At 35.8% G+C, this 27,502-nt stretch overlaps 4 protein-coding genes across 8 annotated transcripts; 2 read left to right on the top strand and 2 right to left on the bottom strand.

The window, feature by feature from the left end:
- The first annotated feature begins 846 nt into the window (after positions 1 to 846).
- On the top strand, positions 847 to 2,973 carry LOC132182908 (GDSL esterase/lipase At5g14450). Its single transcript, XM_059596277.2, has 5 exons — positions 847 to 1,194; positions 1,307 to 1,516; positions 1,586 to 1,758; positions 1,855 to 2,128; positions 2,295 to 2,973. Exons 1-5 carry the CDS (start codon positions 924 to 926, stop codon positions 2,540 to 2,542), a joined length of 1,176 nt encoding a protein of 391 aa, XP_059452260.2. The 5' UTR covers positions 847 to 923; the 3' UTR covers positions 2,543 to 2,973.
- Positions 2,974 to 3,945: 972 nt separating this feature from the next.
- Positions 3,946 to 11,633, bottom strand: SGF29A (SGF29 tudor-like domain-containing protein). Of its 2 annotated transcripts, none has more exons than XM_059596248.2 (9): positions 11,315 to 11,633; positions 8,115 to 8,208; positions 7,899 to 7,975; positions 6,893 to 6,999; positions 6,690 to 6,775; positions 5,953 to 6,006; positions 4,820 to 4,973; positions 4,637 to 4,650; positions 3,946 to 4,201 (listed from the first exon to the last, which is right to left on the bottom strand). In XM_059596248.2, exons 1-9 carry the CDS (start codon positions 11,430 to 11,432, stop codon positions 4,099 to 4,101), a joined length of 807 nt encoding a protein of 268 aa, XP_059452231.2. In that variant the 5' UTR covers positions 11,433 to 11,633; the 3' UTR covers positions 3,946 to 4,098. The 2 variants fall into 2 exon arrangements, with proteins under 2 accessions (XP_059452231.2, XP_059452230.2); XM_059596247.2 differs by having other exon boundaries at positions 6,893 to 7,002; positions 11,315 to 11,631.
- A 2,953-nt stretch (positions 11,634 to 14,586) lies between these two features.
- LOC132181023 (uncharacterized) lies at positions 14,587 to 20,813 on the top strand. 2 transcript variants are annotated; one of them, XM_059594065.2, is made up of 15 exons: positions 14,587 to 14,824; positions 15,544 to 15,705; positions 16,190 to 16,301; positions 16,404 to 16,559; positions 18,005 to 18,109; positions 18,947 to 19,030; positions 19,110 to 19,225; positions 19,336 to 19,437; positions 19,531 to 19,644; positions 19,780 to 19,836; positions 19,947 to 20,013; positions 20,097 to 20,150; positions 20,251 to 20,325; positions 20,412 to 20,447; positions 20,544 to 20,813. In XM_059594065.2, exons 2-15 carry the CDS (start codon positions 15,686 to 15,688, stop codon positions 20,655 to 20,657), a joined length of 1,212 nt encoding a protein of 403 aa, XP_059450048.2. In that variant the 5' UTR covers positions 14,587 to 14,824; positions 15,544 to 15,685; the 3' UTR covers positions 20,658 to 20,813. The 2 variants fall into 2 exon arrangements, with proteins under 2 accessions (XP_059450048.2, XP_059450047.2); XM_059594064.2 differs by having other exon boundaries at positions 16,184 to 16,301.
- A 101-nt stretch (positions 20,814 to 20,914) lies between these two features.
- On the bottom strand, positions 20,915 to 26,826 carry LOC132182858 (Pseudouridine synthase family protein). Of its 3 annotated transcripts, none has more exons than XM_059596214.2 (9): positions 25,795 to 26,826; positions 25,120 to 25,175; positions 24,951 to 25,033; positions 24,707 to 24,785; positions 23,938 to 24,048; positions 22,694 to 22,803; positions 22,096 to 22,179; positions 21,850 to 21,887; positions 20,915 to 21,195 (listed from the first exon to the last, which is right to left on the bottom strand). In XM_059596214.2, exons 1-9 carry the CDS (start codon positions 26,732 to 26,734, stop codon positions 21,125 to 21,127), a joined length of 1,572 nt encoding a protein of 523 aa, XP_059452197.1. In that variant the 5' UTR covers positions 26,735 to 26,826; the 3' UTR covers positions 20,915 to 21,124. The 3 variants fall into 3 exon arrangements, with proteins under 3 accessions (XP_059452197.1, XP_059452199.1, XP_059452198.1); XM_059596216.2 differs by having other exon boundaries at positions 22,145 to 22,179; XM_059596215.2 differs by having other exon boundaries at positions 22,096 to 22,144.
- Between the last annotated feature and the right edge of the window lie 676 nt (positions 26,827 to 27,502).

The following is a 27,502-nucleotide window of genomic DNA, read 5'->3' as shown; positions in this document are numbered from 1 at the left end:
CAACGAAAAGGTGCCTAACAATTTCTAAATGGCAACAATGAGAGGTTCGACATGGAAGTGTGGAACCCATTAAATCTTGGGCTTGCATCCTTGACTACAAAATGGTGCATTACTTTCATTGGCCCAAATAGAATGCAGGTGAGTTCAGAGGAGAAGATTGATGATCTCATCTCTATCCGCCGATTGCGCAAATCAAGATCTTTTTCAATCATTTCTTGTCCGCGTTCACCTATACCGACAATCATCGCCCACTATTATAGTATAATCGATCATGCACAAGGACAGAGACACCCATCACCGACTTCTCTTTTTTTCTTCGGCCCCATAGAGAAAAAAGATTTATTTCTTTGACGGTGCTTCTTCAAAGCCACAAGATGTTAGTGGACATGTGTTGGCCTACGCTTGTCCTGGTTGCCATAGTCACTGTCACCCTTTTCTCCAATCTCGAATCTTGTTCCCAATATTAATCAGAAGGTCAACATCAATATGTTGGGTATGCTTCGTTTATCACCATTGCTCACTTCATTTTAGGCACTCTCTAGCAGTAGATGCTTTGGAGGGTGTAGCTAAAAATAATAAATGAAGATGCTTGCCAGTTTTTATAACTGATACATAATCGTGTTGGAGAATATATTTTTATATCCCGCGCAATAAAATTGCATAAAGTTTGAACATTTATCAGTTAGACGGGATATGCAATAGGCAGAGCATTATGTGAAAAGGAACCAAGTTTGACCAGCAGATTTAACCGCTAAAAGAAGACAAATTAATGAGGAAAACTCAGTGGTAAATTCTGAGAGCACGTGACGCTCATGAATATCTGCTTCCTTATGTCCCATATCCGAGAAGATGAGCAAGTGGATAACAGTGAACTATGTCTCTGCCCTCTGGTTATTGGCTCCTATAAATGAGAGTGGTCTAGCATGAGCGCCAGTTGGGCTGAACTCAGAATGGAGGTTAGGAGAGTATTGGTAAATGGGTTCTTGGTTTTTTGTGTTCTGGGTGCGGGAGGTGAGGTGCTGAAAGGCTCAACAACTTGTGAGTTTCCAGCAATCTACAACTTTGGGGACTCAAATTCAGACACTGGCGGCATATCAGCAGCATTTGAACCCATTCGTGCGCCATATGGTGAGGGATTCTTTCATAAACTGGCTGGAAGGGACTCAGATGGCCGCCTCCTCATAGACTTCATAGGTACAAACATTTCTACACCATCTCCCTCTCTTTCATTCCTTAGTAAAAAGCATAGATTCAGGGCGGTTGTCTTTTCTGATAAAGCACTTAAATTGAGTAATTCTATGCACAGCTGAGCACCTGAGGCTACCATACTTGAGTGCATACTTGAATTCACTGGCAACAAATTACCGGCATGGTGCAAATTTTGCCACGGGAGGATCAACCATTAGAAGGCAAAACGAGACCATATTCGAATATGGGATTAGTCCATTCTCTCTTGACATCCAGATTGTGCAGTTTGAACAGTTCAAAGCACGCACCAGTGATCTCTACAACCAAGGTCCTTCCCTTAAATATGCTTCAACTTCCATCTTTCTTGGTACTAATATTACTTGTTTATGATCTCCAGCCAAGACACCCGCTGAAAGAAGCAATCTACCAAGGCCCGAGGACTTCTCCAAGGCTCTTTACACATTTGACATCGGCCAGAATGATCTTTCCGTCGGTTTTCGAAAGATGAGCTTCGACCAACTTCGTTCAGCAATGCCAGACATTGTCAACCAATTAGCCACAGCAGTCCAGGTGAGTAACAATGTTATAAGGATTGCTTAAATAAGAAGATTGTGAGAATTGAACATGTTTTTAATGGAGGTGGCGACTGTAATTGATTACTTTCAGCACATATATAAACAAGGGGGGAGGGCATTTTGGATACACAACACAGGGCCTATTGGATGCTTGCCAGTGAACCAGTTTTACACGCTTAATCCACCGCCTGGCTTTCTTGACGAGCATGGCTGTGTCAAGAATCAAAATGTCATGGCTGTAGAGTTCAACAGGCAGCTCAAGGACAGAGTGATCAAACTGAAGGCAGAGCTACCAAATGCAGCAATAACATATGTGGATGTCTATGCTGCAAAGTATGGACTAATCAGCAATGCAAAGAATGAAGGTATTTATAATAATCATTGTTGCATTATTTAATCACTTCCATATTCCTCTAAAGTTTACCATCTTGCTTGTGAAAAGCTTGCAATTGGGTTTCTACCTTAAGGCTATTGTAACAATCATTCAAAGGAAAAGGGTCAATTATTTTACAAAAGTTACTTCTTTTACAGGATTTGCCGATCCTCTGAAGGTCTGCTGTGGGTATCATGTGAACTACAGCCATGTCTGGTGTGGGACAAAAGCAATTATAAATGGTATTGAAGTCTATGGTGCTTCTTGTGGAAACCCTTCACAGTATATTAGCTGGGATGGCGTACACTACTCTCAGGCAGCTAGCCAATGGTTTGCTAATCATATACTTAATGGTTCCCTGTCAGACCCACCAATTCCAATTACCCAAGCATGTCAAAGGCGTTAGCATGAGTAAAAACATCGGGAATTAGTACTATAGGAGTATCACAAGAATAAAATTTTGAAGTCTTGACAAGTTCAATCTCTACCAGATAGAAACCAGAATCTTAAGCTCATCCACTGTGTTTTTGAATCATGGCATTTGCCTCAGTTGCTTATCAAAAACTAGAGAAGCAAAAGGTCTATCACAGTATTTGCAAATGGGCAGCTAATTTAGTCTTATGATCTCCACTGTGAAACTTTCTTTCGCTTCCATTATTATGCTTAAGATTTCCAAAACTAGTCTGAGACTTGCATTACTTTTGTTCATTGTGCTCATGTTAACTTGTCAAGAAGCCCCTTGTTTATTGATGCCTTTTTGAACTGGAAAAGCCAACAAGCTATCATCAGCATCATGCTGCATTATGCCTAATATAATAGAGTGTGATCTTCATTGCTCGTCTTTGTTGTACCATATTGCCTTTATTTGCCTAAACTCCATCATTGGCCCTAGGATGGGCAACCAGAATACCCATCCACAAGCCACCGGCACAATAATCTTAACCCCGTCTCTTGGCATGTTAGAATATTATTTAAATGATTAACTTTGTCATTTTTTTTTATTAGTTTAAGTCTTTAAGATAATTGTTGATTCAACATAGTATCAGAGCAAATGTCTTAAGTGTAAACCATATATCTATAATTTACCTCTTATTTTAATTAAATATTTTACGTCTTGAATACTCCTTATTGAGGAAGAAGTGTTATAATATTAATTTGATTAAATTCATTTTTCTTATTAATTTAAGCTTTTGGAATAACAACACACTTCATGTACGATGATTGTCCCAAACTTGACAATTGTCAAAATATTAATTAAAGAGTCATGCCGTACACATCATTCTCTCAGTCATCCATTTTACAAATTTATCATTAAATTTATGAAATTTATATATAGGTCTTAAAAATTCAATGATTGGTTTACTCATTCACTGTTCAGAGATAGGTAAAAAAAAAAAAAAAGGGACGAAAAATGATTTTTATCATTTCTCTCTATTAATTTTACAATTTTCTGTCATTTAGCTTTTAAGAATGATTAGTGTTTAACATAGTATCAAAACCGTATTCTTATCTTATCCCTCGTGTCTTTGACTATGAAAATGATTGCGATTTGAGGGACAAATGAAAGGAAGGTGTTGGAGGGATTTGGTGAATTCATAGTAGTTTTTTTAACAAAACAAACGGATATAATAATGTTATTAATCTTAAACTATTTCGTATAAATTGGAATTTGATCATAACAGTTAGGAGTCCATTGACCTTGAAATTTTGTCCTAGAAGATTTTATAAGAAGCGAAAGTAATTTATAGTGAAAATATAAAATAAAAAAACAAATATAGCCTAGCTTACCATTACATTGTTGCACACAGCTGGAAGGAATAAATATGCTATATAACATAAAAAGTGAAGATATTACAAAACCATCTCCAAATGACCATAAGAAAAACAGAGGCCACGTTAAAGGTCAGGTTAAAAATGCTACATAACAGGTTAGATTTATACAAGGCTATAAACAGCATGAATTCATTGACGATGTCCATCAGGCAGAGCAACCACCTTGTGGAAGGGTACTACCCTTTGAGGCAAGGCTCCCTCTTCCTCATCATCGTCAAATTCCAGTATATAACTGCCCAACCAAAAACAAGAATAAGCATATGACAATAAAGAATTGGGTGAAAAAATAGTCGGGTTTCGATCTAACAGAAATTTGAGACATTTGGGACCCAATTGGCAAATCATCATTCTAGTTCATTTTCCGGATCTCCAAAAAAAGAAAGGACTTCTGTAAAGAACTAAGCCTGTTTGTTTCCTTTGAAAATGTTAAAGAATCTGTTATCTTTGTGATACGTTTACCACTTTGGGGAATACTGATAAATCAAATCACATGAGAAGCTGTGGTTTTAAAAACTGTGAGACTCACAACCTATCCCTAAAAGAGAACTAATCACACAAACTGAGGTGATCATTTTGTTTTTATTTGGTTCCCAAAGATCAATCACAACGCACTTTTTTCAAATTCCAGGACACTGAGGATGAAACACAAAGAAAGGATATTACTTACTCCTCCGTCTTCCTCTGAAAATATTTCGAATAGTTGAGAGTAGCCAAACATGCGCAAAACAATTAGTAGTTAGATCCATGCCAAACTTGTTTGTTCAAAGGATAAGAAAATCAGAAGATTGGAATTCAAAGGAAAAGAACAATAACTTCTGCTCAAGTACACCAAAGTGGATGGAATAATTACCTTGCGATGGCCATTGACAACTGTTGCCTTATAAAGTGCAGTTGTTCCGGGATAGACAGCCAAGACTTGGCTTCGAGGAGGGAAGTCTGTGGCACTAGAAGGATCATTTCTCTTGGGGAAAGGAATAATACTTGAGACGGGAAGCTTGTACTTTCTAAGAGCACCAAGAAAAAAGAAAATGAAAAATGTCACTCTGGGGAGTTATTTCAATTATGCAGGAAAGGGGAATAAATAAATAAACCATATAATACTTTTTAACAACAAACAGATAGACAACCAGCACTCGTCATTGCTCGGCCAAAGAAAAGAAAATATTTAGAAAACATTAAGGAAGAAAGCCAGCACTAATGATCCCTGGGCAACCTAGCTTATCAAGAACCACATAAGTTCCAGTCTTAAGCCTGAAAGACTAATCCAGATTTATTAAATATTTTTAAAAGGAAAGTTTTATCCAGCAACCACCACATAGCAGCTCTCCATGCAAAATCTGCCTGCTTACAAAGAAAAGTAAGTTTAACACTAAAATGGATAAGTCGCAAAGGGGAATCAAAGAGGTGAAAGAAAAAAAGAACAGTTGAAAAAAATTATTTTCTTTTTTCTTGGATGTAGTCTAATTTTTTTATTTTTTTTATTTTTTTTATTTTTATTTTTTTTATGAATAATAATTTATTAGAAGAAGAAGCAAAGCTCTTGTACACGAAGAGTATACAAGAGAGCAATCACCCTATTGGGCTCGAAAATCTAAAAAGTTAACAAGATTTACAAGATTAGAAGGAAAAATAAGAACATAAGTAACAGACCAATCTAAACGAAATCTCATGAATGAGGATTTTAATCGTAGCACATAAGAGTCACGATCCTCAAAAAAGTGCTGATTTCCTTCTCTTCAATGCTCCAAATTAGTAAAGCAAAGATAACTTTCCAGATGGCTCTTGGATGTAGTCTAATGCCAGTAGAAAGTATCACTAAGCCAATGGCATAAGAGGCATAAGAGGTGCTCCATGTGAGTCAGATGGCATGCATCGGTAAACCATGTAACCATGCAAAATAATGGGAATAGAAAGATATCATATAAGTATCTAAAGAGATGTTAGATGAAGAGCATCAAATTGGAGTCAATAAAAGAAAGTAACCTTTGCCCACCACCCTCATCATCATCACCCGGTTCCTCATCTAGTACTTCAAATCTGCACATAGAGGCGGTCCTTCGTAAGCATGGAACAAAGTAGTTTCTGAAGGTAAGAAAACAATGTAGAAGAGTAGCATTCTCCTCACCTTTTTGTTCCATCCTAATTACTGACAGCACAAGTTAAATGCAATAATAGGTTAAAAGTAAACCGAGCTGCTTGATGTTGGCTCCACAACAAGCTCATTCAAGTTTCTACACTAATCCAATCTAGCCTATCCCTAGTGGCTTCTCTGCTCAATGAGTAAAACCCAAGCAGGCTCATGTGCTACTTTGGTATGTGAATATGGAGCATCTATATCTCAAGACTTAGAAACATATATTCATTTGATCACATTCTACTTAATCACTAGAAAAGCTATATTACACATAAGGCCTTCATTCATTTTGAAATAAGTTCATAAAGAGCTTTAACTTGACCTTGAGCCAGGCATTTATCACCAGGCAATTGAATTGGGGCCAAAATCAAACTTGATAAATAAGTGGCAAAGTTATCACAAGAGCTTGGCATATTTCTTTTTCTTTTTTTGAGCTAGCCTCAGGCTCAAACAACATAATCATCATTTGACGAGCCACTCCAAACAGGTAATCGGTTATCATGATAAACTTGAAACAAATTTTCTAATTCTTCATCAAAGATAAAATCATGACGTGTAATGACATATCTACTGGAAATAAACTTACTCTCTTGTCTCCTTATCAAAATGCAAAACTTTTACAACAAACCACTCGTCCTTATCAGCATCATCTGGTGTGACTTTAGCTGCCACCTGAAGTAACAGTACACATTAATTAAACAGAAGAGCACAAAGTATCATCCAAGTGAAGAATTTGTTCACCAAAAGCAGTAATATAGTTGCATTAATGACTATCATACTACTGCATACCTGTTCACCCTTTAAACTTGCATAAGTCTCAAGTTGGCTTCGCACATTAGTGGGTATCCTCGAAATTTCTGAATCAGTCTTCATTCTTTTCCTTTTCTGATCACTGCCTTCTGGAATTTATGTACTGTCAGCTAAATGAACAGAGTGTAGAGTTTCCATAACAGCAAGACAAGCATCTTTTTGGAATCACCCATCAATATGCATTTTATCGGCTTTATGTTTTATATACACTAGCAAAGCTGTATGAGTTGATGAAATTTAATTGCCATATCATGCATGTTATTTTTCACTCATTTCTGGGCAGTTCCTCACTCATCTTAGCATAACTTGCATTCATCTACCAAAACTTGATAACATGCCATATCCCATGTTGTTAATGTAGCTATCTATTACAATGAATAAGCATAGTTATCACAGTCCATGATTAGAAACAGGATTCAAAAGTGCTGTTGAAAATCTAGTTCTGTGCTTCTAATTAACTAATTAACACACCTGAATTATTCTCATGATATGCCCTGCATTAGATTCCATTCTCTGTATAGAAGGAATTAAAAATATAACAAAAACATATCTTCTATTCAAAGAGCACATGAGAATTGGTAACTGCCTCCAACGAATCAATAGAACTTCAATCTAATATGATTAGGAGTTTATTTATCTCATCAACATATATGGCATATGTGCCTTTCTACTGTTCTATTCCTTCATGTCAAGTTCAGATGTGTAGCTCTACATGGCTAGTAGAACACTTAAAACATGAAAGCTTAATCAAGAGGTTACCGATGCATGACTCCTTATGGCTAGTAGAATACGTAGAAAGTGTTAAAAAAAAAAAAAAATTAATTAATTTTTTTTGAAAAAAAAAGCTAAAGAAAAGCCAGGGTCATTTACAAGATGGTTATTTATTATTGAAAACTTAAAATATTAAAGCTTAATCAAAAGGTGACAGCATTCACAATTGTTTTTATAAGAACAAATCTCACAGCACTGAAATTCTAACACAAACCTATCCTTCTTCGTGGTTGCCCTGGAGGTCCGGAAGGCAGTAGAGCATCAAGTTGACTTAACAACAAGTTGGAGACACTGCAGCAAGTAAAATACTGAGAATTATTTAAGGTGCAAAACATGCTTCTTACTAATATTACCAGTTTTATAAAATTAAAAGGAAAAATAAAATAAAAAGTGGAACTTATCAGAGTTATAAAAGATAGAATGAGCATACGTTACTTCATTCTCTGACAGGTCTTTTGCAACAGTATACAGATGTCTCAACTTTGATAATGAATTATCCCCAGACTTCTCAACCAACTCAGGAGCTGCATCAACATAAAAAAAGAAAAAAAGAAAGAAAAAAAAGGATATAAGAACTGGCTACATAAGAAAAACAGAACTAGATTGTAATTGTGGAAGAAAACTGGATTGCATTGTACTGTAGTGATGGAGACAATGAGATGGTAGGGGTGATATGCGGGTACCGGGCTGGCAATGACAATAGAAATGGTGGAATAGGTAAATGGTTGAGCTTGAGATGGTAATAATGGTGTAAGATGATCACGCTGATAGTGGGATGGTGGTAGCACCGGTGTTAAGAGCTACTAACAAGATGGTGGAAAGGTTGTTCCCCACTAGAAGCAAAGTAATTGTGTAATAGTTAAGGAAACGGTGACTGCAGAGGCTGACAATTATGGTGGTGGCAGCAGTGTTGTTGATTCTACCCCCAGAAAAAAAGAATTAATGGAAACCTTAAAAACAACAAAAAGTAGAAATTATAGTAATATAAAGTAACAATTTATTGAATTATTTCAGCATCAACCAATCATTTAGGTAGAGTGCGGACTTAGCCTATGATCACCTTGAAGGCAGGGCGAGGGAAATGAAAGTGGGAAAGAGAAGGAAAGAAACTGTGTGACCCCCCGCCCTCCCCCCTCCAGGGCCCACCATTTTTCTCATCCCAATGTAGGAGACAATGGAGAAAGAGGCGAGCAAAGAGTGTGTTTCAATTGTTAATAACTATTGGGCCCACTACATTCTTTACTCCAATTCATTTTTCCCTAGACAACCAAACACCTAAAAGGAAGCTGAACTTCCCTAGCTCCTTTCCCTTCCCTTTCCTCTGTCATCATGTAAACAAATACAGCCCAAGGGGACAGCAGCAGCTACAGAGTCGGGATAATAGTAATGATGTTGATAAAGGTATTCACCATTAATAGTATCCTTTTTTTTTTTAAATTAGTAATCAAAGTAATAATATCCTTAAATGCTTAATGAAGTAAGTTTGAGATGTTTGCCGGACAATCTTTTATAAAATTAAATTTTACTGAATTTTATACACAGTTACTGAGACATAAAAGGGAAGAAAGAGCACCTTTAGAAAAGAGAACTTTGAGTCAATTTAAAAGCTTGGTTGCTTTTTTATCATAGTTTTGTTTTGTTTTAGTTTATTTAAATTTATTGAACAGATCTTCACATTTTCCAAAAATTTATGAGAATACCAACACAGATGAACTACCATAAACGAATTAGGATTCTCTCCAGTTCATTTGAACTGGATAATATCCAATTAGTTATATTGGAGGGGTATTTTTGTCCCCTCAAAAAGTGAAAAGACAAAAATCCCCCTCCAATATAACTAACGGGATATTATCCAGTTCAAATGAAATGGAGAGGATCCTGTTCCACCATAAACACGTTCCTCTAACTTTTTTTCTCAAAGTACCTAAGCAAAATTTGAAGTTTTCAATAATTCTTCACATATTCCTATTTGGCTCAGTCTTGTTTTCATAACTGGTAATAATCCATATAATGGAAGTATATATACATATAGAAAGAAACAAATACCAAAAGCATGACACGGAAGCTAATCTGTAAGAATTGATAGGAGCCAATGAGTACTAGTATATCTCTTACACAAAGGTTGGAACTGACATAAAATTTATCCTTTTACAGCTCTTCTAAAACCAATTATCTTCCTTCTAGTTTTCATGTTGAACTACTTTATAATTGTATTCCGAAACTGAATCAACCCCATTGCTTGTCCCACCTTTCAAAAATGCAAATGGAACAATTCCCAAGTAGTCGACTTGAAAAAAGATTCAAACTTGAGAATATTATGGTTCCATAGACAAGAAAAAAGCAAAGGAAATCACTGCATTGCTTAAAAAAAAGGTCCTTAAGAAATTAGATTCCTTATTTAAGTATTGCTACACTTTTTTATTACTTCCCTTCTTTTTTTTTTACACCAGATCCAAATGGATGATAACTGCAATATTATAGCAGTGCTGCACCTTTCCTACATGTAACAATTTATCTTAAGGTTGAGTTAAAACACATTTTATTTTCTTATAATGTAGTATCTTATCATTTTTTGCCTTTCAGGAAATAGTTCAATATAAAGAAACTGGCAATAAAAGGCAATATGTGATTATGATGATATCTTTTATGACAAATAGATCTTTGAAGATAACTATAAGAGGTCCATGTAAAAAGATGTAACACTGTCAATATGTGACAATGGCTGTACACCTGGAAATAATCATCAGTGTATTTGAACTGGCTACTCATTTATTGTCCTAATGCACATTAGCAATGCAATTGCTATCCCTACCAAGCATCCTCAGTGGGTGAGAAGTAATTTGCGTGGCATATATAAAATAAATAACACAGCGACCTCTCTTGTCATCTTAAGTCCACTTTCATTTATCACTTCTGGGATCCCAACAAAGATGAGCTTCTTAGGACCCCTATAGATGGTCTACTATGAACCCATATCACCCAAATTAGGCACCTCCACAGACTGAGCACAAATTTATTACTTTAAACAACAAAATGTAGCTAAGCTGCAACTGACCAGCTAGTAATAATATACAGACTAACAGTAATAAATCCATAATAGATAAACAATTTATCATTCTTTCACACAAACAATTACAAATGCTCATGAATATGCAATGCAGTGATGTTCCAGAATCTGGTGACCAATTCCAGGTCCACACTCTACAAATTTTAATCCTATGATCAAATAACTCCTATCTGGTGGACTTTTCCAAAAACAAACACCCATATGGTAACTTACACTTCCCAAACTCAAGTTAATAAAAACTACCCAACCATCCCTTCAAAACCTATCCACATTCGAGGATGAAAAACCATGTACTCAACAAAGCTCATAATCTGAAACAAATCCACCAAGCTTACCTCATAAGCAACAAACTTCAACCAAATTCATCTAAAAAATAATAATTAAAAAAACTTAAAACACAGAAAACCCATAACTACAAAAAATCTAAGGAAGAGCACCAGTATTTACTAATCCAACAGAAACCCACTACTCCAAGCTACCCAAAGCTAAAGATAGACAATCAAATTGACCCCTTTTTTCTGGGTTTTCTTCTTTTTGGGTCAATGAGTTAAAGAGGGACTCACTAGCTTGGAGCTTCTTGTGCATCTTGTTGATCTCGACCAGCACGTCCTCTTGCTCTTTCCTCAACCGATCGAGATCCTTCGAGTGCTCCAAGATTCCAGCAATCTCCGGTGACGACATCGTTTCTTGTCGCCGAGTTCGATTCCGAACTTTATTTTACTCTACAATTTCACTACGATCATCTCCAGCGATGAAGTTATTCCGTGGAATCAAGAAAAAAATTTAGAAAACAAAGGGCTTTTTCACCTGAGAAAACTACCAGAGCATTGTTACTGTAATTTGATCATTATTAAACAAAGCTGAGAAAAATATCTGTGCTATTACTATAATTTTGAATGATTGGGCAATGAAAACTTATTATTAAAAGAAAATTCAGAAATAGAATGGGGGGAAAACGCCAGAACGACGTCGTTTTTCTAACTTCCTAGTTGTTGTTTTGGAGTATAAAACCTGTTCCAGGAAAAAAAAAAAAAAAAATTGTGGATAAAGTGCTCAGATTTTTTTTTTTTTTTTTGAAAAAAAAGTGGATAAAGATGATTTGTCAACGGAATCTTGTGTGGTGGTTGACACGTGGCACAACAACAAGTAGGGTGTTTCGAATCCCATAAAAGACTAGTTTCCTTCCTAGTTCCACGTTATTCAATATTATTCTTTATCAAAATTCCTCCAATGTTCTATAGTATAATTTTTTTTTTTTTTTAAGTGATTTAAAAAAAAAAAAACTAAAGTAATTAAAAATTTAAAATAGTGCTTAATGAAAACATAGAGTCAACTCTACAGTCGGGTAGCGAGTGAGACCCATGTGCGGGTGTATGGGGCCCACGCTCGAATAGAGAGGAGGTAAAGAAGTCGAAAAAGAAAGGGTTAAATATTAAATACCTTCTTGAAATTTCATAACTTTATTTTTTCTTTTAGGGTTTGATTTTTATCACATGAGGTCCATATGGTTTTGATAATAGACCAAATTAGTCATTTTGTTAGTTAACCGTTAGTTGACTTAACGAAATTTCATGTGGACCAATCAGATGTTGACACGTATCACCTACTTAATTTTTTTTAAAAAAATTAAAATATAAAAAAAAAAAAAAAAAAAAAATTGGGAGTGGCCTTTGGCCATGGGGGGTGGCCATCTAGCCGAATAAGGTTGACTCCTTGGCTCCAAGGGGGTGGTCCAGCCACCCCCTGGGTGCCCAAGGGGTGGTTTCGGCCACCCTCTTGGAGCCAAGGGAGTGGCTCGACCGCAAAGTCTTTTCTTTCTCCCTAAGCCTCACAAAGGAGAAGTAAATTCTCTTACTTGAGAAGAGATGAGCCGTAAGAATTACGTGTGTGTTTTATTAATAATGCGTGCAACTTTTTAAAAAAATACATGTCATAATCATTTGAACTAAAACACACTTTAGTTTAATATACTGAGTCGAAGAAATTGACTCTCACTCAACTTTCATTCATTCATTTAAATGTATTTTTAGGACTCTATTGATTCTTCAGCATGAATCATTGGCATTCCTATGATTCTATTTCTATGAACCATAAATGTAGAAACTATTTCGAATCGCACAAACTAGAAGGAGATGGGTAAGTTTGTAGGAAATTAAAGGTGCTAATATGATAATATAATAAGGAAAGTCTATATATCCCCCTCAAATTACCACCTAATTGACAATGCCTCTCTCCAAACTACTAAAAATTGTCAATGTTCCCCCAACGACGAAATTACCATTAATAAATTTTTTAAAAAAATACTAAAATTTCTAGAAAAAACCTAAAACTAAAACTAAAAATAAAAATAAAATCCAAAGGGTGGCAAATTTATTTATTTATTTTTTTTAAAAAAATTCCTTTGTATAAGAAAAAATTAGAAAAAAATTTAAAAATTTCGTTTTTTTTTTTGGTTATAAAAAAATGAAAAATTTGTTTTGTTTTTTTTGTTTTTTTTTTTTTTTTTTGTTTTATAACTTTTTAAAATAAAAATTTATGTTTTAAAAAAATTAACAATTTTTGTTTTCTAAAACAAATTTTTTTAAAAAAATGTTTCTTTTAAATAAAAAATTCCGCTAAAAAAAATTCATTTTAAAAAAATCGTTCTTTTTAAATTAAAATTTTCCTTTTTTTTTAAAAAAAAAAATTATTTATTTTTTGAATTTATAGGGGTATTTTTGTTTTGTTGAAAAATACATATGACCATTTTTATCTTTTTGCTCGCCTTAGAGTATTCCCAATGGAAGAGCTAAATATTACTTTTATCTAAAATAGCTTTTTAAATGTTTAAAAAACCCTACATTGGATTAGCCAAAAGAAAATGTAAAATAGATATTTGATTATGAGAGCTAAAAAAAAAGCTAAATGTCGCAGCATTTTTCAAGGAAGCTATTTTATTTTTCATTGTTTCTCTCATCTATTTTCTCTTTTTCCCAAATATTTTCCTACTTTTTCTCTGCATGTTCTATTTTTTTTAAAACTTTTCTCATTTTTCCTCTCACGTGTTCTTTTTTTCCCAAAACTTTTATTGCTTTTAATAATAATTTAATAGAATAGATAGAAATATAGCTAATCGGATGTAGAGACATTTAAAAATGGCTTAGCTAAATTAGGTAAAAGTGAGTTTTGAGAAGCCATTTTATATAAAAATATGGCTCATCCATTGAGAATGCTCTTAGGGGATATATTGACAATGTTTTAATAATTTGAGGAGGACATTGTCACAATTAAAAGTTTGTGGGAACATTGTCAATTGGGTAGTAGTTTAAAAATGATAATAGTGAATTTAAAAGCTGAATTTATAGTTTTTAAAGTCAAATTACCATTTTAGCAACCATTTAAATACATTTTAAAAATAATGTTTTTAACCTTTTTAAAATCATTATTTCTTCGTATTGCATGTTTCAAAACCGCTAAAAACGGAAAATCCAACGAGTAGTCGGCCCATTTGCAAAAGCTACCCAAATTGTTACTCACAACTCACAAGATGATCGATTTGAAAAAGACCTTACGGCAAACAAAAGGAAAAAATACTCCATCCATTCCCTTGTACATCATCATCCCATACACGCGGGTGCCAAATTGCCAAACAACGAATCAGCGGCTGTTTACGGGTCCCACGTCAGATTAGCACCGGATACGACACCGTTCAGTCAAATAGTCTAGGTCTGAGCAATACACGTAAGAACTACCCAACAAGAAAGAAAGGAAAAGAAGGTGTTTATTTATTATTATTATTATTTAAAAAAGAAAAAAAAGAGAAATAACTATCAACTATGCATTGTTTGAATAATAATGAGCATGGAATTTCATTATTGTCGAAGCAAACGTGCCCTTATTACTTGCTTGCTTGCTCTTTAGACATTCAAATCTTCCGGCTTTGCTCTTTCTGGAATCTCATTTCTGACTTCAACGAGGTTGTTTTAAAAACTCTGGGGACCAATCGAAGACCGCGTTTGGCTGCTGAAACATCCGAAGACTAAGTGATCGCTGTCGTTCAAAGATTCAAAGAATTGTCCTACGTTTAGTCCCATGTACGTTGATTTCTTGTTAACGTATTTTTTAATTTCCTTGTCTGGTTATCTGATTCAGATTAGGTCTCATAAAACTGTATCAATTTTCATTTTCTTTTTGGGATAATTAACAGTAAAACCAACAGCCGCGTTCTTAATACGTCTAAGCTGTTGAGGTTGTTCCCAGAAGGAAACGGTTACTTCTGTTAAATGGGTTATTTGAATTGGGGGTCTGAAAATCTGTTTGGATAATTTAGTAAGCAGCAGAGTCCACATTGGTTGGTTGGTCAGTTAGATTGCTGGGCTGCTTTGGCTTTGCATCGTTCATGATTTGGATTATCCGATCGATCCTCCTCTTCAACTACAAAAACCACGGTCGATTCCTTGTGGGTCCCACTTTGCACCGAACCATGTCATGGGACTATCGAATATCGATGGAGGTCGGTTGGTGCGGTCCGGTGATGTCGCCGGTCGGATTCCTCGGCAGTCTGAGTTGCATTTTGGTTCCTATGTAGCAATGTGCACACCTAGTGCTTTGTGTCCATTCTCCACCATTTGGGTTTAGCTCAATTTTTCATTAGAGCTTTCGAGTTTATACACATTGCTTGAACATGAGGTTGTGGTATAATTACCTCTGCAGCATTAAACTGGTGGAGTTTAGTGTTGGTGTTATATGCTTGTGGTATGTCATGGAATTTGATTCATGCTGCTGTTCTATGCTAAGTTGTTTATTCTGTCAGGGTTGGGTGTTTCGCCATGATGGGTCCATTTTACTTTTGAAGCTCTGAAAATCAGTCACTTGATGAGTGCTTGGAGAAGCTATTGCTTGCTGGATTTCAGCTCGTACTTTTGTCATTGTAGAACTGGAAGATTTTGACTATCATGGGACCTCCCATACGCAGGTATGGAACCACTAACTAGAGTTATTTTGTTGAGAATGTTAAATTGCTTTTTTTTTTTGATAAGTAATAATGCATTAAGAGCGCAGAAGGGCGCAACTCAAGTACACAGGAAGTATACAAGAGAGAAAAATTACTACTTGTACTAAAAGCTTAAGTTGACATGAAGAGATAAATTTAGTCATTTAATCAAATACTTTAATGATTAAATAATTAATCATTTAGTCATTGAAATGGGAGGTGAATAACTGAGATAAGGTTTAGGACCTTTAGTTTTTATACTATATTAAATCACCACTTGTCCCAAAAGCTTAAACTTATAGGAAAATGTAAATTTAATCACTTAATCAATACTTTAATTGAGAAAAAGTGTTATTTTCTCATTCTGCCTCTCTTAATTGGATACTTTGTAAGTTCGTAATGTTTTGGTGACGTGACAAAGAAAGTGGCATCAATATGTGTAACATGGACCTCGTTTTAGCTGCAGTGGAATTATAAGAAAACCAAAGGAGACAATGAGGCTTGTAGTAACAACTTTTGTTGGAGTTGTATTCGGATTCTTTTTGGGAGTATCATTTCCAACGCTGTCATTAACCAAGGTGCAAAATCTTTATTTAGATGGTTGTGTTTCTCCTACATTCAGTTCCAATGATGTCAACTAAGAGTACCGAAACTTATTTGATTGTGCTTACATTTGTTAGATGAATCTTCCGACCAGCCTTTTTCCTTCCATTGATCTCACATATATCGAGGACAAGTACGCAGGCCTTTCAACCCAAGCATTGCTGAATGCTTGGTATTCTCGGAAGCGTGATGGAGTCAGCTCCACTCCATTTCACAAATATAAGGATACAAAGGTAGGCAATCTCTATTTGATTTTACTTGTGCCATATGATATGGGCTTTAGCTTGCTTCCAGGCTGTTTTTTCCTGAAATTGTGATGCTTTACAAGTGTTTCATCTCAATGTCAGATTGTGCTATAATTTATTCAAATGCAATTTGGGGTTAACCGCCCATAACCATTCCTAGGGGTCCATCTTGTGATAATATTGAGTGGAAAGTGTCTTCCCTATTAAAGAATAGAATTAAGACTCTTTTTTTTTGGATTCAAATCCAATATTAGAGGAAAAGGCATAGGGTAAGGTGCGAGGTAATCCCTAATTCCAATGATTGTTTAGTGAAGAACTCATGGAAAAAGAATACAATGATAGCAATCCATTTCAACTTGCACTAAGAAACTGTCATTTTTTAAGTGTTAAGCAAATATTATGTTATGAATTTAACCCCAATTGTAGCTCATTTAGCTGGGAACCATACCTCATGAAGAGAAAGTTACTAGTTCAAATCTCTCATTCCTTCTCCCCTTGGGACCAATTACTTATTGAAAAAATTATATATAATGTTATGAATTGAATTTGAACTATTGATATTATACAAAATTGTTGGTATTCTAAAAAAAATCAACAAAGTCTATTTTCTGCTAAAATATAATCATTTTAGTTCACAAAGTCTAATATAAATTCTTCATAGTTCTAGGGTCATGGTCTTCTCAGTCTCACCTTAAACTAATAGCCAGTAAGCTTACCCTGGATCATTTTAGTTGTTGGACTCATTTATTCTCTATATTCTAAAAGTGATGAGTTTAATCTATCCTCTAAAAAGATAGAAGTTTATTTCTTCAAACGGTAGATATGCCACTTCCTTAACTGTTTGTAAGACTATCTTCATCAGTTTTGATTTATTCCATTTTCTCGAAGTCATAGAACTCTTTCCATCATCTCTCGCTCTCTCACACACACACACACACAAATCTCATCTTTCCTTGACATATGATAGCTGTGGACATTCAGGCTTCAACAAAGCTGTTGTGACTTTAGTGCACTTCAAAATTCAACTCAGAGAAGCTTTATCCCAACTTTCTATGGTCAACTACCTAATAAATCTAAAAGCAATGTCATGCTCTTACATCTACTAGTCAAGTCATCATGTGTTTTTGATGGTCACAATTAATTTTCTCCTTGCTCCTCCCCCTGGGATTTAACATCCTTCAAATTAGTGGCAATGGGGATGGGTAGAGGGGGTGGTGTGCATAGTTTTAGGTACAAAAATTTAATGGTTATCTGTATTATTTAGGGCATTGTATCAATCTGATTAATTTCTGTTTCGGACCACAACGCAAGCTAGATGTAAGAGTTACTATTCTTAGTATCTAATGTTATAAGTTTTTCAGGAACATCACCAGCATGTGCCCCTTCTGATGTTATGTTCTAGCACCAGCTATTAAACTTTTTTTCTAATGCAGATTTGGGTTCCGACAAACCCTCGAGGGGCTGAAAGACTACCCCCTGGTATCATTGAATCTGAGTCAGATTTCTTTCTCCGCCGATTATGGGGTCAGCCTAGTGAGGTGTGCATCTTCTACCATAACTTCAATGTAAAAGGCACATTTGGCCTGTAATTCCCTCTTACAAAGTCAGTGACTCTGATTCATGTGCAGTCATACTGTTATGATGTGAAAGTAGCAAATTACACTAAAGGGCAGTTTGGCAGGGAGTATTAGAATGTTAAATAAATGACAAAATTCATTATTTTACACTATTTTAGTTTTTGGGACAATTGGTGATTTACATGGTATCAAAATAGTGGCCGTAAGTGTGAATCTTGACTCCACACCATCTTATTTCAGTTAAACATTCTATTTGTTAGGTCACACTTCTTGAGAGGGAGTTGGGACTCACATGTAGGAGAGTGTTAGAATATTAAATAAATGATTGATTCATTATTTTTTATCATCATAAACTCTTGGGGACAACTAGTGATTAATAGGAAGACGCTCTTTTTTTTCTTTCTTTTTTTTATTTTTTATTTTATTTTATTTTATTTTTTATATATATAAAACAAGCAAAAATCAATGAAGACTATTAGGCTTAGATTAGGTTGACAATTGATTTGTGAGAAGTTATGCTAGGAATCTGAGCTGCTAAAAAGAGAATATGTGGATATCATATCTAGAATTAAAAGAATTGAATAACCCAAAATTTCTTTAAAAACCAGAAGCAAAGACCAAGCTACAAAGCACTTGAAATAGGTTTCAGCAGAACAAAGAAAGATTGGACTACTGAATATTTGCCCTTCACCCCAACAACGATGAAGATTTCTCTATGTTCCTTAATGATTAATTTCTGTGAGGGTTCTTTTTCCTTCTCTAATCTGAATATTTAATTGATGGAGGTGGCACTCGCAGGACTTAACCATCAAGCCAAAGTACCTTGTTACCTTTACTGTTGGTTATGATCAGAAAAACAACATTAATGCAGCAGTTAAAAAGGTCAGTCTGATTTTGCACTCTCTCAATTTATTTTTGCAGTCCTCCCTCCCTCCCTCTCTCTCTGAATTTATATTTACAGTTCTCAGAGAACTTCACGATTCTGTTGTTTCACTATGATGGTCGGACTAGTGAATGGGATGAATTTGAATGGTCAAGGCGAGCTATCCATGTCAGTGCTCAGAAGCAAACTAAATGGTTAGCAATTAGCTCCTTTTTCAATTTTAAGTTATTCTATAACTTGCATGTATTTTTGTTAAGGCCAACTTGATCATGTTTTCACATAAATCCCTGAAAATTGGTCCAAGGTGGTATGCCAAACGTTTTCTGCATCCTGACATTGTTGCTCCCTATGACTACATTTTTATTTGGGATGAGGATCTTGGTGTAGAGCATTTTGATGCAGAGGAGTAAGTGTTGAAATTTCACGTCCTGATTTAGATAAAGAAAAAACTGTTCTGATGATTAGGATTCTTAAAATTTCAGATTTTCTTTTGTTGCAGATATATAAAACTGGTGAGGAAGCATGGTTTGGAGATTTCGCAGCCTGGTTTAGAACCAAATAAAGGATTAACGTGGCAAATGACAAAGAGGAGAGGTGACAGTGAAGTTCACAAGTAAGAGCGGCAGAACTTTTTTCATACCGATTTGTTGACTGCTTATGAAAGATATATTTAGTCAATTGCAGCTTGACTTTACTCCGCCAACACTTTTAGCTGGACCGTATTTTATTTTATTTTTCCCTCCTACAGGGATACAGAGGAGAAACCTGGTTGGTGTAGTGATCCACATTTGCCACCATGTGCAGCGTATGTAAATATAACTGACCCTGATCAAGTACTAAAAAGATTTGTTTCACCTCTTCCATCACCCCTTCAGGAACCCTTAGCACGTTTTACTTGAATTCTTAAATGTGCAGGTTTGTTGAGATCATGGCACCTGTATTTTCTCGAGATGCATGGCGTTGTGTTTGGCATATGATTCAAGTATGGATTATCTGTTATAGCTGTTGCCACTTCTAACTTAATCCCCCTCTAGCTAGTTTAAAATTTGTGTCCCACTGCTGCAGAATGATCTGGTTCATGGATGGGGTCTAGATTTTGCTCTTAGGAAATGTGTGGAGGTCAGTGGCATCTTCTCTTTTTCTGCCTCATGCATTTTCCTTGCTGTTGTTTATGATATAATTGGGTTCTTGTCACTTTTGTATCATTGCTTGGAAACAGCCTGCTCATGAGAAAATAGGAGTTGTAGATGCTCAATGGATTGTTCATCAAAGTGTTCCTTCACTTGGGAACCAGGTAAATTCAAAGCCTTTTTAACTGCTAGTCACCAATTCATCTTCTGTGAAAGATATTGTCATCAACGCTTTCTTCTTTCAACACAGGGACAGGCAGAGATTGGGAAGCCACCTTGGCAGGGGGTATGTAACATTTAATGAATTCTTTATCCATAATTTATTTACTCTCGCTCTCTTAACACAGGAAGGGAATTAAAAGTCTGATTTCCTTTGTGTCAGGTGAGGGAGAGGTGTAGAAAAGAATGGGCAATGTTCCAAGATCGACTGGTTAAAGCGGAAAAAGCCTATTTTGAGGCAATGGGAATTGATCCCCCTAATTCAACAGCTCGTTAGTGGAGACAATAGTAGCTTGTAAATCTAACAATTCATTGTACCTAGAGATGAAGAAATTACTTGCATTCCATGCACTTTTTATCAATTATATTTTCATCTTTTTGGATACTTCCTCTAAACTGATTCCTTCGTTATATGCTGGTTAACTAGTTTGGACAGCCAGTGATCTTACACAATTATATGGGTTAATTACCTTTTGTCCCCATGAATTATCACACATTTATAAATTGGGCTATTTTTGCAACAAAGGGCAGACCTCGATAAATTGGGCAAACAATGAATATTATAAATATCTTGTAAATGTTGCAACAGATTTCGCTTAGCATCACATTTTCAAAGAAGCAAAATGAGAAAACAAAGAAAATCTCTTATGTGCCGAAAAAATGTTCTATCCTATGCTGTGACCTGTTCACCATTGTCGCTCCAAAACTTCTTGTGAGGGAGCAACAGGTTAGATTGGCAATCAATTAGAAATAACTTTTCGTAATTGCCTCTTCCAGCTCTTTGAAGTCCCATGCATCATCTGCTGAATATTCCCCTGCAGAGGAGTCACCAATTTGTCAATGGTTGTTGCCACAACCAAAACTGTGATAATTTTGAGTTAAACAAGTAGCTTTTCTAGTTTTTCTGATTTTCCGGACTCGTATTCTCATTTTTCTCCCTAATTGGGTTTTCTCTTGTTCACTTTCTATGTACTTGGGTTGCACCCGCCCTTTGCACTTTCTAATGAATTGATTTACTCATTAAAAAAAAATCTCAATTAAACATGCCCTTAGAAATTAGTAATCTGTTTCTAACTTTTAAGGAAACAAATTTTGTGTACTATAGACTTCCTGTTTCATGTTCAAATTCCCTCTATGTATTTCATTGCTAAGAAATTGCAAAAATAGAGATGAAAACTAGATATCCAATGGGTGCAGTTTGAAATCGCTTGTGCAATTTTAAGTTCTTTTTTTTTTCCTTTGACATGGCATCATACGTAGCTTTACAATTTGAAGGAGAAGTAATCCAATATTCTACATATAAGTTATTAAGAACCAACTGGTTCCAGATATTTGTTTTGGGTAGCATTAAGCTCAATATCATGCAACATAAAAGATTGAACTAATAGAAATCTTCAACGCAATATAAAAATGTTGAACAGATCATCATGATTTTAATTAGTGTTTAAAGTCAAGATGAGGGCACTTACCAATTGAATCCCTCCGAAGAGCAGTTAAATGAGCACAACTGCAAGAGTAGAAGTATGTTAGAGAAACATCTAACTCAAAATTAATGATTACAAAACCAACATCAACTTCCATTCAGGAGATTTAAGTTCCCACTATTTCCCTTCAACTTTAGCATTTCTTTACTCAAAACTCTTTAAGAGCTCTCTCTCTCCCTCTCTCTCTCTCTCTCTCTGTGCAAATTTGCATTTTAATAATCTGGTGATTACCTGCCAAGAGCCTTCCCAAAATCTGCACAGAGTGAGCGTATGTATGTACCTTTTGAGCATGTCACGCGGAAAATCAGATTTTGTCTGTAAAGACCCAACACAAAAATTAAACCATGTGAAAATATGACTTAACTCATGATTAATAATAGATGAATTACATATCTCTCTGGGATGATTTAGAAAACACATCCTTCAAATCTACGTCGGATGCTCTTCCACCATCAACATTTTCTTAAACCATGATCAACAAAAACATATTTTATCTATTCATCCCACATATATGAAAGAAAAATGTCAGGAAGCTCTTAATGTAAAAGTAGAAATGAATTTCTGGATGTATTTGACTCAGGCTTTCAAAGGGTGCTTATATTGGAGTAATTCATGGGCCATGATTATCATGCTGTTTATTGTGTTTGATTCAGCATCTTAGGATGCAGAAGCAAAATATACATCAACAAGACCGGAAAATAAAAATGCAGTACATTCCAGGTGTACTATATACCTTGAATTATAAAATTACAAAAATGTTTTTACAATGTCAACTATAATGGACCACATAGGACAGCGTTTGTCTACATCCAAACAAAACCATTGTTACCTGTCATCTAAGCTGCGCTCAATATCAAACTGGAAGATTGAAATCCTTCTAGGTGAAAGCTCCATGCTTTCTCCTCTTCTCGCTTTTTCATACATCCTTTCTCCCCCAACCTATCAAAGAAATTGAAACTTGTAAGCATTGTACTATGAGTCTTAAGAGGTTATTTGCATAAAATATGTATTTGACATGAAAGTCTCCAATACATTAAAGAATTTCATAATGTTACAGAATTTTTATAATAGACATGAACTAACATTCTTATGATAATTATTGCATAATAGGCGAGAAATATGAAATTAAGTTTGCAAGTGTAGACCAGCTGGTTAAGCCAGAATGAGCCTGCATGATGCTACTATTCAGCAAATTTCCTCTTGCATTTATACGGAATTTCTATCTAAGTTGTTCATATCAGATCTCCCCTGAATAAGACAGTCAGCCAGGATGAGCTAGACCCCGAGCCTGATTGTTCAGCCTGAAGAAATTTTTTGGGCTGGGTTTAATCAGCACTTTAAGCTGGAACTTCAGTTTGGTTGGGAGAAGCTTGGTTGCACTAAATTGAGCCCATTTTATTGTACAACTTTGACATTTCTATAATATTTAGATAATTTATATATATTTTGTACCTGAAGAAAACCTGCTGGTCTAGTGGTCAAGTAGATCTTATAAACATCAAAGCTGTGAGCTCATTTTTTGTCAGTAGTTTCAAAAACCTTTATATTCCTTAACAAACCATCAATTTTGTGCAGGCCTAAACTCAGCCCATAAGTCTTCCACAGTCATGGGCTGAGCCCAGGAGACTTATGAGTTTTCAGGTGAGCCTGAGCCTAAGCCTGAGCCAGCTCACTCTGACCAATTGACAGCCCTACCCCGAAAATCTGAAACCCACTGAAAGTCATGGGCTGAGAGCTCTGGAGAAAAAACAAAGAGGCCTCAGAATCTTTAGCGTGTTCTGCACATTTCCCAGTTCCATGAGAACCAGGTATGAAATGGAGTAACAGGTTTATTTAATGGATGCTCAAAGAGGATGCTGCCAATGGTTCAGCCTCACATATACTTATCCAAATTCTGCCCCGTTTCTGTGCTATATATAATTGCATTATTCTTTTAAAGTTTCAGCTTCCTGGCAAACTGTTTTGTAAAATACATATATATCCAATATCCTCTGAGCAAAGACTAGATAAGAAGAGAAAACCAAGGATCTGTCAGCATATAGATTCATCATTGATTTTAGCAGAAACACTTACTTTGATGGCAGAGAACATTGGGGGAACTTGCCAAATTTCTCCACAAAAGGATGCAGCAGTTTTTTTTATGTCCTCATCTTTGACGTGCTCCCAAGGTTCCCGCTGAATGACCTACACAAGAGCATGATCAATGAGTTAAAATTTGGACCATATGTAAGTGTGAATTAAATCTCATCAAGTGATAAACAAGAACAGTTCTAATGTTCTATAGAAACACTAGAAGGTCATCCGACCAGAGCATCTCAAGAGTCTAACCACAGTTGAGACGCAATTATGCACATGGGTAAAATGGAAATTGGTTCTGCATGCTGGATGATATCATTGCATTATAGTCTGTCCATGACTTTCATTTCTCGATGTGAATATACATTTATGTACTTTGTTTCCTATATTGAAATTCACAACTCACAACAGTGTCCTTATTGCAAATCATTTGTATGTGCAAAATCTTTTATCTCTACATTTCCTGTGCTCCTATCTCTAATTTTGTTGGTCTTATATACTTATGAAGCATCTATCAGACCCGTAAGGCTTCTTTGCCACTGAGTACATGTGCTTCAGTTACATGAAAATACTGTTACTATGGAAGCTAAAAAAAAGTTATATTTTATTTGCTCTGTTTTCTCAGTTATACCTCACACTCACTCTATGCTACTGACACAGTTGGCAGTTGATCAAAAAAAGCAACCTCTATAAATTAATGCACCGTGCATATAAGTTGAAGATAAGGAACAGTAGTTATCCAGAAGAGATAATTTGATAAACACACCGGTGAATCAGCATCCCAGGTTGAAGTGGCCTCCCCTAAGCGGAATACTCCACTATAACCCTTAAACATACCTTGATATCTGCAGTACAAACGTTCAAAGCCTACTGAGAAATGAATTTAAATTCAAAAGAGGAAAAAAAAAAAAAAAAAACAGTTTCAGCACCGAAGTACGGAGCTTGTCCAACAAATCCTTCAGGAGTAACAAGCAATATATTGTTCTAAATTGGAAGATTCAAAACTTTACCTTTCTACCAACTTAGTGGCTTTACCAACACATACAATTAACAAACCAGTTGCCATTGGATCAAGGGTTCCAGCATGCCCTACCTACAACTCAAAAAAAAAATAAAAAAAATGTTAAGGAGCATTCACAGAAGGCGTACCTACATGCAAATGCGCTAGCAAAAAGGCACCTTTTTCACTTTGACTAGGCGACGCAGCTTTCCACAAACTGTAAATGAAGTCCATCCTGTCTCGCAATATGATATTGTTATATTCTGATTAATAAAAGAACGGTACCTAAATATTCAAGATTTTACTTGTAACTTCAAAGAAAAATTTCAAGAATAGGTTCATTAAGAGATTTGAGAAATTAGAAAAATCATCCTGTTAATCCTCAATTGGGTAAACGAGGGATGGACCATAATCCATGCCGTATTCTATGGAGGCCTTGGTTTCTAATAACTTAAAGGCAAATGAGATTTCCTAGTATCCCAACGAAAACCCATTCCATCTTCTCCTTGCACTCGCAGCACCTTCAACCGAAGCCAATAGCATTTACTGTTGATAATAAGTTGGATTTATATATCTCCAACTTTTGTAGCTGTAGGCCAATTGTTGTAACTCCCAATGAGTTTTCCTATAGATTTTTTCTTCAATAACAATAATCATTCTCACTCCCCACTATATTAGTATCGCTCCTATAATTTCTTGTGTCCAATAACTTACCACCCTTAACTTGGAAATAAACTAGAGTTCAAAAGTTTTACTTCCAACATTTTTGTCAATCACAGTCATATCTCAAACTCCTCGAACAATACCTAAAGACCATACATATCTCCAATGCCACAATAAAGCTATGGACTCACCTTTGGGTTTGTTCACCAACACCACCGTCCCACACGGACCATCCCATCCCGACGGAAGCCCAGCACTCCTTGTCACGAGGTACGGCTCCCCATTCCCAACTTCACCATCCTTATTGGGAACTTTCTTCAAACACTTAAAGAACTCCTCCACCTTCTTCTCCGTAACATCCTTACTCGCATCCTTCTTCGCCAATTCCTCTCTACCCTCTTCAAAAAACACCAACTTCTTACCATCCGCTCCCTCATCGCAATCCCCATCTTTCTTCTTCACCTTGACCTTGACCTTCCCCTTCACACTACTCGCATTCTCTTCGCCGGGTTCAAGAAATGCCTTGTCAAGGCACTGCTCAGGAAAGTACTTCTTCTCCAATTGGTACACCATCTTGTAATGCTTCTCCTTCTCCCACGGGTAGGCAAACGTATCGTAGAAATACAATTCCTCCTCTCTCTTGTGCAACGTGTTGAGCTCCACCACCTCAGGCTTCAGCTCCACAAAGCCCTCCTCGTTTCGCTTATCGTCCTCATCCGAATCCGACCCATACATTCTCTTCCTCCTCTTATTGTAATACTTCCTCATAGACTTGTTCATTTCCAAGTTATCCGAACTGGGTCGGTTTGTTTCACTCTCTGATATCAGCTTTCTATCCACCCAGTCCTCAAAACCCAATTCCGAAACGGGTTTTTCGGGTGAGTCCGAGTTGGGTGAGTCAGATTTTCCGACTCGGGCTGGTCGGCGGCGAGGTTGGGACTGAGTTGCTGGGCGGTTGACGATCATATCGTACTGAAGAGGGTATGGGGTGGATGTGGTGGAGAAAGAGAGCGAAGAGGGAGATAGTGAAAAGAAGGGTTTGTTGCGAGGTTTGGGTAGTGACAGAGAGAGTATTCGCGTTAAGGAGGAGGCCATGAGTCTGGAGCGGATTAGAGAGAGCGATTTCGCCATTGGTGATTGACGACGATGATCAGGTTGGTGTTGTCTGGGGTGTGGGTTTTAGCATGCTTTTGCAGTGGATGGATGCTTTGTATTGTTTGGTGTCGCAAGGGTTTATAATCATTGATTAATATCAATATCAATATCAATATCAATAATTCAATATGGGTTCTGCACTTCTTTCAAACTTTGGTCCAAAATTTTGATGTCTCATGTCAAGCGGCCAAATGGGGGTAGTCAAACCATCTCATGTTTTTTAATAATTTATTTTATTTTATTATTTTATATTAAATGACACATGTAATGAGTTACTGACTGTTGGATGAAAATAGATGGCCAAAATTTCAAAAAAATTTGATGGGAAATTTTTTCCTATTACCGAGGATCCCAATCCTTTAGACCCATGAAAGTAGTTCTATCACTCTCAAGTCAACCAAAGGAAATGGTCGAGCTACTTATTTGGCCAAGAAATATGATAGGGGGAGCCAATTTAAGATTCAATTTTTACATATGTAGCACAAAGTCATATAAACATTATGTTATGTTCAAAATTAAAATTTCAAAAAATAAACAAAAATCAAAATTTATGTCCACAAAAGTTTGATCTTATATGGGATTCAGTTGAACTCTTATCATATCTCTTTGGCCAAATAGGTGATCCTCTATTTTTTAAAAATATATTTGTTCTTTTTTTATATATTTTATAATGATATAAATGTTTTCATCAAAATTTTAAACGAAAATTGAGTCAAAACCTATTTATATTTTTTCTGAGCAAAA

Source organism: Corylus avellana, chromosome 5, assembly GCF_965113065.1.
Source record: "Corylus avellana chromosome 5, dhCorAvel1.hap1.2, whole genome shotgun sequence".
NCBI classification, from domain to species: Eukaryota; Viridiplantae; Streptophyta; class Magnoliopsida; order Fagales; family Betulaceae; genus Corylus; species Corylus avellana.
The sequence above is the reverse complement of the archived record's forward strand: the minus strand, read 5'-3'. Positions and strand labels throughout refer to the sequence as shown.